Below are 12,307 nucleotides of genomic sequence, written 5' to 3'. Positions count from 1 at the left end.
GTTTTTATTTCATTTGTTTTCTTCTATCAACTCCCAAAGCAGTGATGAATGTGACTAAATGAAGATGACCTCTTGACTGTAAGAAGTGGCTGTTTTCAGGTTGTCCTTTCCCACCTCCCGCCCCCGCCCCCGCTGTCTCGCTCCTCTGCATGATCCTGCTGATGTACTCGAACTGTATTTGTCCTGTCATAATACGTGACGTATAGCTCAATACAAGTCTACTAAGGTCCTGGGAAGACAGGTGTTATGGTAACACAGTACAAAAGTGAGAGTGGTAGAGAGTGTGAAAGATAAACAGCAGTGACTTTATTTAAAAATAAATAATTATACTCGTTACAAATACTGTTCTTTACCACCATACGTTGTTCCTTAAACCCCCCCCACAAAATTCCATTTTAAAACTACATTTTGCTTGCTATTAATACTTTACTGCAGAGGTTAAGTGTTCAGCAGGCATCTTCTAGCCGTAACAAATTCATTTGGAGAAAGTTAGAGAAATACATCTTTTACTGTTCTAATTTGAAAGGCTATTGGAATATCTAACACATTCCTGCGTAGGAAAGGTTTCAGGACAGTGCAGCTGTTTGCCCCTGTATTAGTGCTCCCCAGCGACACTCTTCAGCATTATTTCTTGTTGTCAGTTTGGCTGCTTTGAGCGCAATTCGTTGGTGACCTATAAGGTTTCTCTTAGAAAACAAGGAGACTCTGAAGCACATTCGATGGGTTGATTCTGTTTGTTCATTTTTAAGGAAGAAAAGTTCGACACTAGAAGATGAATGGGAAGGGGCCGGGTTGAAATACGTGAGTGACTCACAAGGAGCAACTTTTCCGTGCAACATCATGGTTGACAAACGCATGTGAATTAGTGCTCACTGCAGCCCTTAATTAAAAAGTCACGTACACCTATTCCATGTTTTAAAAGTGGCGGTGACACGGGGCACCTGATCTAAGCCTTTCTCCTCGGGCATTGTTACACTCTGCTCCCTTGGGCCTGAGGTTCTAACGCTGAGCTTGCTTCGTTGAAGGTGTTAGAAGCATTGCCTCTCAAGTTTGCTGGCATCCGTCCTTCACGCCATCCCCACTTGCCATCTTGACTTTTCTCCAAAGACTTCGATAACAGATCCCATAATATCTAAGAGCTAAGCACATACTTTTTTTTTTTTAAATCCTGCTCCGAGATCCCCCTCACCTGCTCAGCCTTCAGAACACCACCATCAGGAAGACAGCCTTTCATTAGATCGGGTTGGGGAGAAAAGGTACGAAATTACATTTGTGGACAACATAGGAAAACTTTTTAATGATTCCTTTTAGAAGGTTTCAGCAGCAGGGCAGAGCTGTGGTTGAAATGGGCAGCTTAAGAAGCCCTGCACGGCCCTGGGCTCCCATCTCCTCTCAGACGGGGAAAACAGTTCCTCGAGGGGTTCCCACCTGCTCATTCTTCTCCTCGGAGACTGGATTTTTAAAAAGGCAAGTGCTTCAGATGTTGTGTTTTACCTTAGAACATTTTTAGCAGTTCTGTCATTTTAAGACACGGTTTCTATATTTACAGGTGCATGGAGTCTTAGTGCCTCAGACTCAGAAGGGCTCTTCGACATGTCAGGCAAGTATTCTGTTCTACAAATGAAAAATAATGCCCGTGACTTCACCATAGCATAGTGCCAGCCATCCTGGATGCTAGGGTTCTAAGCTGCCCAGCTCCCATCCTGATTGACAGACAGCAGGATTGCCAGTTGCCTACCTTGGAAATTCCCCTGTCTAACTTTGAAAAAGACAGTTTCCTTGGTGCTCTTGTCCTGTTTTTTTGAGTGAGTGTTTCCGTCTCCTTCCAATCTCACTTCCAGATTACTAACAGGTGTCATGCTTCAGGCCTTTCGGCACACGTTGGTGTCTTAGAAATAATATTTTCCTGATGGCTGTTACTATAAAAACGTATCTATCTAGAGCATAGTAGGAAATAATTTTATAATTAAAGTATATAATGTATACTTTATATACGTATATAAAGGATATAATGGATTTTATCACAGCATTTTCATATATGCCTATTCATCTTCATGATAGGAAATATTTTGGAAACTGCCTGGTGCTACTTGGATTGGAAGGGTAGGAGCTCCGGAATAATGTGTATAAGGCTATCTTAAAGGGGAATTAGCTTAGCTGGTGAGAAACAAAATAAACTAGACTGAGTTCATGGCCACGAAGTTCGTCACCAGGTGAAACAGTCAGCTTTGCGTTTCTGTGGACTGCTCTCTTGTCTGTGCCTGTGTACAAGTGTGTCCATGACATTAATCAGAAATTAATGTGCATGTTACCATCCTTCCAGGGTTTGGAACCAAACAGCGATGCTCCAGCAATGCAAAGGGGTCTCACTTTATTAAAGTCTGGGTACTGACGGGCTCTGGTCAGCCCTGCTCCTGCATGGGTTTGCTGTCTGTGCATGCAGCCCCATGGACGGGAACCCCGGTTTTCTTTCCTTGTTGTACACGTGCCACAGATTGTAGAAGGTCTGTCACTTAGGTGGATATTGAGAAGACTTCAATTGGTCCTTTTGCACCCTGTCTCCTGTAGGAATTAGGTTTGCTTTGTTATCTAAAATAAAAAAGTTTTATATTATGTCTTAAGTTATGACTGCTATATTACAAACTTACATGTAAATTTTTATTAAATATGCTTTCATATTTAGCTGTTTTATGATAATAAGGCCTATTTATGATTCTGTTTAATTTGATTAATGTCAGAAAGCATTTGTTATCAAGGAAGCAAGAACTTAAAATATGACAAACAATAAGACCTTTCTGCAAAAAGTACATATTTAATAAAAATGTTTTAATTTAAGGATATAATCAAGACACATTTTTTTTTTGGAAGCTTGAAAGCTTTTCCCACATAGTACTGGCTTTATGGCTTTTTGGTTGATTTCTCCAAAGACAGCTATGATATATGATATTTCAAGGTCATGACTTATACATGGGGGAACGTGGACTAGCTGTGACTTTAGGCAGATCACTACAAACACGTCCTTCATGGACAGCCTCCTCCATGTTAGAGTGTGGTATCCGTGAGCTTCGAAAGACACTTGGCTTTTCAAATCAGACATGTTATATGATCATTCATATAGATACAGATTGTGGCTCTAAAGCATTTAAAATGCATACTGAAGTTACCAGATACTTTAAAGTATAATAGTGTAATATAATACAATATAAATTTGTAATATTATAAATTATACTTTAATATTAACATATAATTTGTAAATATTTAAAACTCCAGAGGTCAGGGATACACAGGGTTTGATCCTGTCATCAAGGGGGAAAAGTTTTAATATGAGATAAGCCACTTTTTTTCACATCACATGTATTTTATGTATGTAATTTACATGTAATCATTGCCACTGTCCCTAAATTCTGATTTGGTAGCTGGTTTTAGACTACTTCGTTTCACCCAGAGGATGTAACTGTGACTTAGGCAGTCCTCTAAGGACCATGGTTGTACCTGCCCGTGTTTCTGCTTTTGACATTATTCTCCCTTAATGCAGATGCTTGATGGAGAATGACTCCCTTTATCTCAACTCTGAACGTAACATGGAAGCCTATTTAAAAAGTGCAGAGTTCACTTTCTGTCCTAAGGGCTTTATATCAAATTTTACAGAGTAATAAAGTACTTGTGGGCAGGATTTTGAAGAAGAAAAGTAACTGGTTGAAGTTTTCAACCTGTGAATATCTGTTTTCTTCATGAAAGGAATACATTTAGAAGGTAAATTAGCTGAGAATAAGACAGAGAAAGAAAAGGAGGGATGAGGAAAGGGAGGCAGGAAGGAGGCAGGTATGAAGGACCATGCGCAAAATTTGTTGGCCTTTTCTACATTAGGAAGCAGTTTTCAAGACAAGCCGTGTCCTTGCCTGCTGTCTGCTTTTATTTTAGACGATACGTGTGTATCTCATCATTTACATTCCAAGCAAGTGTTTGAACTGTGTATTGATCTTCAAATTTGTTTGCTTTAAAAATCGCAACGAGGCTCCGTGAGTCATTTATTCAGGCTGTTCAGCAAATATTTATTAAATGCTTTCTGCGTATCAGGCACCACTGTTGAGATAGAGTTTTAAGACGAGTTTTTGACGTCCAGTTGTTTCTGCCCTGCTAGTGAGGCTCAGTAATGAGACTAACATTTTACTGAGTGTTTCCTGAAGAGCAGCCTGAGGCAGAGAGAGGGTGGTGAATCACTGCCCTACGTCTAGGTAGTAAAAGGCAGGCATGGGATTTAAAGTGCGAGGGTGTTTTGGTAGGGGGTTGGAGGTCTGTCTCTAGGACGCGAGCTCAACACTTCGAGCTTTTGGGACAACATACTGTGAGCAGTTTTTCCACAGCATGGAAGAGAAGCCTTACCGGAGACTCACTGTGATATGAGTTCCAAGGAGGGAGAAACTTGGTTTCGCTTGGAGAGTCTGGCAAGGGTCCCAGGGCAAGTTATCTCTTAAGGTTACTTTGGAGAAGAGGCAACCTCAGATCAGTGATGGAAGAAAGAGGCCACGGCAGCATTCTCAGCAAGGAGACTGAGCGGAGATGTTTCGAAGCATTAATGTTTGCTGCGCTGATACTTGGCTGAGGCTTGCCCAAGTGTCAGTGCCTCGACATCACAAATGAATTACCGTTGACGCTTCCCTGATGAATGGGACATACCATTTCTCATGCAGTTGATTTAGAACTTGTTTAAATAAGCCCTGTTGCAATCTTTGAGGCCTGAAGTACCGGGCCAGTGGTAAAAGAAGGTGTGAATGTTGAGAGAAATGCAGGTCTTCGCCACAGTCTGAAAAGTTAGGCACTTGGAAAGTGATGTCTGTCGGCCTCTCTCAGCATTAGCAAGCGCGCATGAGAGGGACCTGTACACCCTTAAGAAATTCCTAATTTTCTCCCCCAAAAGGGTCAGCCAGAATAAAGAATAGTTGCTGTTGGTGATTAACTGGCTAGATCATTGGTACTACCCCAAGAGCTTGCTAGAATATAAACGTTGAACTAACTGCTGCACAGGCATCTCCTAGGCCAAGATGGGTGCAGAGAGCTTAGCAGGGTTGAGGACAATTCCTCATCATAGGCGTTTTGACTGAGGTTGGATGGCAACAGCTCATTAGAGAAGCATCATCACGTGATGGTGACATTGGGATCAGCAAAGCTTACAGACTGCCTACTGAAAAACACTCAGCTCATCTTATAGGACTCTGGGTCTCTAGGGGAGGTGGGGGAGGGCTGACACCCTACAACAATACTGCACCTAGCAAAAGACAGCGAATTGGACACGTCACTTTCCTCCCGTAGGTCACATATGCCAGGAAACTCAGGCTTGCTTGTATTCTGTACAGCATTTCAGTGATAACAGGGAGGTCTCCGTAATGACTGAGTCTGAAGAGTTTTGTTTTGAGGGCCTGCAGCCTAAGGGGCAAGCTAGGTGTGGAGGACCACAGGCTGAGCCAGTGGGCAACTTTATCTCCAGAATGCAGCAAGCAGTTGATGTTTCAGTAGTGTGTACTAAGGGCCAGAGAAAGACACTTCTGTTGCATAGGAGGCGAACAGGCAATTTGTGCTACCACGTGGGGAAGTTGCTAAACTTTCTGTTGCTGGGAAGGAGCCTGGGAGAAGGCATTAAAGGGAATGCTAGGTGCAGGGCAGTTTACACACAACGCCTTTTATTTTGGAGAGTCTACCTTAATGGGTCCAATTTCCAAGGAGCAAAGTAGATGAGCTCAGGCAAAACAAATTAATTGTATGTGGCCCTCTGAACTAAAGATGTTGGACTTGTTTGGACATCATGTGTGTGCTGTAAGATCAATGATTGTTTTGCTGCAGTAGCACGGAAGTATGCAACAATTAACTGCAAAAATAATTACTAGAGATTTAATTGAGGTATTTGCGCCGTGTGTATTAAAGGCAAAATAGTAGAAATTATTGTTTCTACCATTTAAATGATGGCGTCAAATTCCTGTAGCTCTTTTCTTTATCCTGGAATGTGCAGTTTCACCTGTGGGGTGAGGTTCATGAGGTCTCATTTTTTTTTTTTCTGCTAATTTTAAGTGCCAAGTTTTCTGATGACTTGTTGGGTCAAAGCCTCCTTTCCTGTTATGGGACATTTTAGGTCAATAAGGCCTTGGAAACTTACTTAAGGCCTTAGTTCTGGTGCTAAGGTCCAGCATACCTTTGATCAGCAGGCCAAGAGGAAGAGAAAGGAGACTCCAGTGGACTGGCAGTCAGCAAGTGAGGGATAGTACTTAACCACCACTGTGATTTTTTTTCCCAGTGCTTGAGGGTCAATTTTCCCCACTCAAACTTGGAGTGGCTTTTAACATCTCTCCCCCACTCCCTCCGTGCCTCCCTCCTACACACACCCCAAAGTGGGTATGAAAAGATCTGGTCCGTACTGTACTTTGTGAAGTCAGCAGGGAAGACATTCATACTGGTCTAGACTGGCTTCAGCAAGGGAGGAAAATGGGTCTGGTTCTGATTGTGGTTATGTGTTTGGACCAAATGAGAGTTCCCAGGTCTGTAGGGCTTGAATTCTCCCACGGACATCCTTGCCATATGAAGAGAAGGATAAGTCAGCTAATTTGTATGGGTTTCCCAGCTATTGAAAGAGAGGGGAGTAGGGGTGGGAGGCTTAAAAGTATCAGAGAGTAGACGTAAAAAAAGTGGAGTCAGACTCTAACTTCCATTGTTGTAGGAAGTCAAGCCTGGCAGACAGGGCATGAGACACTGGAGATGCCAGCCACAGTTTTAAGTTGACTCTACACTACCCATGTATGTGGATGTGTCTAGCTTTATGTCACACACATAGCTTTATAATATTCACAAACTGACTAAAAGGAGTAACTCATTTTTGTCTTCTTAATGGGAAAATAGGGACCATTTCATGGGCGGGGAAAAGTGAGGCACCCTGGAAGATAAGTAGCCTGCCCAGATCTGCATAACTAGATAAGTGGTAGAGCTAAAATGTGAACATGAAAAGTCAAGTTCTGTTCCAGTACATGTTCCTAGCCACTGCACTGTGTCACCCCTAGCTTGGTTTCTGCAGTACCAATTGCAGTGTTGTGTAAGCTGAGAGAAATGAACTCGCAGATTTCTGCCCAGTGACAGCAGCACAGAGGATTTTGAGAACCAAATACCTTGTCACTTAGTTCAACTTGGAGTCTTTGTTTGTAATATTAAGTGTGTTTATTTATTTGTGTTCATATGTGTGTGAACGTGTGCCATGGTAAACGTGTGGGAGGGTGGAGGTCAGAGGACCACGTGCAGGATTGTGCTCTCTCTGGCCGCCATGTGCAACTCAGGTCATCAGGCTTGATGTCACACACCATTTCCCATCCTGCCAGCTCCTGTTTTTGTTCTGAATTTTATATTAAATCACAGACACAAACATCTCTATATTAAAAGATTTTAAAAGATTTACTTTATTATTAGTGTTTCTCTCTCTCTCTCTCTCTCTCTCTCTCTCTCTCTCTCTCTCTCTCTCTCTCTGTGTGTGTGTGTGTGTGTGTGTGTGTGTGTGTGTAGGCACACTCAGAGGCCAGAAGGTGTGGTATGTTCTGGAGCTGGAGTTACAGGCAGCTGTGAGCTGACTGATGTGGGTACTAAGAACTGAACTCAGATCCACCTGCAAAAGCAACAAGCCCTCTTAACCACTGAGCTATCTCTTCAGCCCTGACTTTTTTGTTTGTATTTTCAACACAGAGGAACAAAGACCATATTATAAGACCCTGAATAGGACATCGCACCTTGAAGAGTACGGAGATCTCTCGTTTAAAGAGTGGAGCGATGGCTCACTTTGTGAAAATCTTTGCGGTGCAAGCATAAGGACCCAAGGCCGAGCATTAGGCCTGGAGGCCAGATCCCAGCACTTACACAAAAAGAGGGACATGGTGGCTCATGTCTGTAATCCTAGCACTGGGAATGTGGTATTAGACATGCATCAAATGCACATACATGCGCACGTGCACACACATGAACATGTATATCCAACACCCAAAGAGAATATCAGTTAGAAGTGTAAAGTTGAAAACAAAAGCATCTATGGTCACCTTGAAGAAGCACTCCCCATGAGGAAGTAATAGCACTGTTTGACCAAAGGGAATCTAGAGTGGTGCAGAGATTTTCTTTGTAAACTTGAATGGTCAGTTTTTGCTTGCGAGTCTGAGCTGCATCCTTCGGGGGATGTTTGATGTAAGAGTGATGGAGGTAATTACGGCAGACGGTCCTCAGCTTCTCCTGGGTGCTTGGCCTTCGTGAGCAGCCATGAGTCACATCTACCACGGGAGGCAGGGGGTGTGCAGGCCTTCCAAGTTTAGTAAGCTTCGCCAGGTCTTTAGCATCTTTCACTGCACAGATGCCTCTGAGTGCATTGGGAGGATACTCCCTGACCCTCTGCCATGTTCGCTGGAGCAGTAGCCCTGCATCCTCACCAAATCCTGGCTCTTCTGTAAACTTTCCTGTGCGAAGTGAAATCAGGATACTCTTCAAATAACTTTCACTGGCTTCTTTACTACTTTAACTGACATCATTGGTCCTCTAAGCAAGTAGATACCTGCTTGGTCCAAAGAAACAAGTGTTTTTTGATTAATCTGACCTTTAGACTAAGACACAGAATTGCATTTTCGATTGAGTTGCCTTATTGTTCTGTACTGATTGGATTGCTTTGCTTGCGTGGGTAGCCCTAGTGTCAGTCTGAGGATCTTTGGTAAAAATGTAGCAGTACAAATAGAATGAACAACCATTGAGTCAGCTGCCTCTTGGTTGGAGGTAAGTTGCTTGGACTTTGGGGAAAACTGACTCAATTCTATGACTGTGGTAGGAAAAAAATAGCACTTAACCGAACACAGTCTGCAAGGGTGATGTCCAGGGTATTTGACAAGTTCTTTGTTTTGCTGGAGAAACTTAGTGTGCACTTAGCATGGTGCCAACAGAGAGCTGCTGGTGTTTAACCAGATAGAAGTGCATTTAGTCAGTATATGGAGACAGGCTGAGTTCTAAGCTGCGCTGTAGTTGACTCAAGATTGTTATTGTAGCCATAGTTTAGGGATGCCCTGATAGTACCATAACCTCAGGGAGCAGGATGCTTTTGTTGACTGGCTCAGTGATGGCACAAACCCCAGACTAGAGGTGGATCAATGTCTTGTAAAGAGAGGGGAGCTGAAGTCCAGAGAGACAGGACAGCAGCTCTGCATCAGAAGCTTCCTAGGAACTGAGGCTGCTTCCAGATGACGGAGTCTCTGTGTCACCTCGATGCTTTTGACCTAAATTGGCTTGAGTCTGCAAGCGCTCTAGAAGGAGCCCCCTGAAAACAGGCTTCTTCCTCCAGCAGGAGGTGGTATCATCTTGTCTGGCCACTCCTGTGTGTGTGTGTGTGTGTGTGTGTGTGTGTGTGTGTGTGTGTGTAGGGGATGGAACTCAGTTTCCTTATATTTTTTCATTCCATCTCTTTTTCTTACCACTGTACTTTTCATATTAAAAAGCAGATTTATTTATTTATTTATTTATTTATTTATTTACTTATTTGAGGGGCTAAGTCCCGACTGGTCTTGAACTCCTGGTTCAACTCCTGAAGAGTGTGTATTAATAGCCAGCATGTAGGAGATTTTAGTTTACCTCAGGGCAAGGCATCTTTTTTTTCTTCCACATAGCAAAAATGAATCATCTAACTGTCATTTAATTAGTGAGGTTTCCAGTTCAGGAAACATTTATTCAAGACTTTCCAAGGGTCAGTGAACATGCTGGGACACAGGAAGTACAGAAGATGAAGGAGAGAGAAAGATACAAGTCCACAGAAGAAATTAGGTAACCAGGAACCTCTGGTCAGATGTAGGAGGTATAGCAGGGATGGAAAAGGCACCAGCACTGTATAAACCTGAAGGAGATGCTGCTTCACCTGGGTGAGTCAGAGAAGATGAGGAATCAGTCATTAGACCTGAGCAATAGCAGACTAAAAGCAACTGCTGGCTGCCTCCACAGCAGCCATGCCGCCTTATCGCAGGCAGCCTTCTGGTATCCATTTTGAAGGCCATGAATGGTGCTGAATGCTCATATTCTGTGTCTTCTCTGAAACTAGAGGTGGATGTGGGTAGTTCCTTCCAAATGGCAGCTTAGCAGGGATCTACTGATAGCCTGCTGGGAAAGATTTCCTTTCCCTATAGAAAAGGTGCGTGAGAGGCACTTCAGCCCTTGGGTGTAGATTTGTCAGGATGCGGTGCTGATGCAGTGACATATGTGACTATAAATGAACCAAACCTGAAAACAATGATAACGATAACAAACCAGAGTGATGATACAGCTCCTTCTATCTCAGAATGTTGTTTGAGAGCGTACTGTTGTAGAAGGCTATCAGATCCCCCAACATCCTGTCATCCTAATTTAATTTATATTGCAATGATAAGTACTCTGGCAAAAGTAATGTAGGGCTGAAAGGCTTTAATTCCAAGTTAAAGCTCATTACTTCAGAGAGGTCAAGGCAGGAACTCTAGCATCTAGTCGAATGGCATCCACAGTCAAGAACAAATAGAGAATAGATGCATCCTTAGCTTATCACTTGGTACCTTTCTCTTCTCTTCTAATGTCAGGAGCCCCACACAACGGGCTGGGTCCTCCTACATCAGTTAACAATCGAGACCATCTCCCACAAACATCACAGGCAACCTGATCCTATCTAGATAACTTCTCAGTAGTCACTCTTTCCTTTCTTTAATTGTCAAGTTGACAATTAAAACTGATGAGTATACTTTCAAGAGAAGTTTTCTTTTTCTTTTCTGGACAGAAGACAAAAATATAATCAAAGCACTAAGCCAATTTTCTTTTCTTCTCTTCTCTTCTCTTCTCTTCTCTCTCTCTCTCTCTCTCTCTCTCTCTCTCTCTCTCTCTGTGTGTGTGTGTGTATGTGTGTGTGTGTGAGAGAGAGAAAGATAGACAGAGAGACAGAGAGAGAGAGAGACAGACAGACAGAGAGACAGAGACAGAGAGACAGAGACAGAGAGACAGAGACAGAGAGACAGAGACAGAGAGACAGGGTGGGGGGCCGGGAAGCAGGGACAGGGAGAGCTAGAAAGTGCCTTTTGATTCCAGAAGAAGGTACCGGGTCTCTTGAAAGTAGAGTTACTGGCTGTTTATACCAGCGTGGGTGCACTGGACCCCAGTTGCCCCCTGCCCCCCCACAACAAGATCAGCACTTCTTTGACAAGCACTTTGCTTGCCCCCATGGATATACTTAGCTTCCTTGAATTCTCTTGACTTAGTCAACAAGAGTATACAATTGGCAGTCATAGGGAAAGAGTATGCCGAGCTTTACAGCTGCCATTGGTTAAGCATTAGGTAACTGCTTAACGATTTTGATTGCTCAAGGTAGTTTTCCTCCGATTAACTCCCCAGTTAGGCATCTCTAGCATCAAGTGCTTTGCTCATACAGCAGTATGCAGACCAGGAACCCGAACACCAGAGATGCTCCTTCTAGTCTGAGGTGCAGTTATTCTGTATTTTGATCAAACAGTGATAAAATTATTTTGTCCTTAAAGGTTTTTGTTCCAAGACAATAATTTATTCATTGTGAAATATTTGAGAAATTCAACTGAGAGAAAACAAGAAGTAATCAACTAAGTTCCTTTATTCTCAGACCAATATTGTCCTTACATCCCCCAGCCCCCCAACTAATTAGCTTTAAAGGACTGAAGATGATACATTAAATATTTAAGTTTAAGTAGAAAAAGTCAGTAGCACCCGCAATTCAGCTTTTGGGATACAGTGGGAAAACACGGTATCACACTCACGCTTGGGCGGTATGACCTACAGCATTCAGCCATGTAATTCCCTGGGCTGTCGTGTTTACCTCCCACTTTGAAGGTGGCTGGGTGGTCCTGGTATGTGCCAAGAGATGCCCTTCCTCTTAACAACAGAAGAAACTCGGGCTTTAGATTTCCAGAAAGACAGTCACAACCCAGCAGAGGTTACTCTTGCTCTGAACACTGCATTTAAAAATCATTCTTTCAGAGGACTCAGAGTATAATCCTGTTATCAAAAACTCTTGAGAAAAGACCGCACTAGATTCACTAACAGTTTGAGAAATAAGGATGCAACAATTGGCCCGATCCGTTTCAAAATGTCATATTGGCAAGATTAGAGGCTGTTCTATTTACCATCAAGAATTCTGTTCTTGCAACTTACGATTTGTCTATTACTCATTAGTGGAAGCTATTATCATGAGCTTCCAGCTGTGTGTGTGGATGTTTAGAAAATATTTTAGTCTGGCCATGTTGAAAAATTGCTACACTTAATATATTGATTGAAC

The 12,307-nt window shown here is 42.8% G+C and overlaps 1 protein-coding gene across 2 annotated transcripts in view; it reads left to right on the top strand.

Annotated features, from left to right (window-relative positions):
• Positions 1-1,053: 1,053 nt before the first annotated feature.
• LOC311580253 (uncharacterized protein) overlaps positions 1,054-12,307 on the top strand; it is a 71,299-nt gene continuing 60,045 nt past the window's right edge. For both annotated transcript variants that reach the window (XR_014773406.1, XM_084751665.1), the window contains exon 1: positions 1,054-1,600. Coding sequence is in view for 1 of the 2 variants with exons in the window: in XM_084751665.1 (XP_084607791.1) it covers positions 1,594-1,600 (7 nt within the window). In the remaining variant the exon portion in view is untranslated. The remainder of the gene's footprint in view (positions 1,601-12,307) is intronic.

Source organism: Acomys minous (assembly GCF_964271855.1).
Source record: "Acomys minous genome assembly, chromosome: 13".
NCBI classification, from domain to species: domain Eukaryota; kingdom Metazoa; phylum Chordata; class Mammalia; order Rodentia; family Muridae; genus Acomys; species Acomys minous.
Note: the sequence above shows the minus strand (reverse complement) of the source record. Positions and strands in the feature narration are given on the sequence as shown.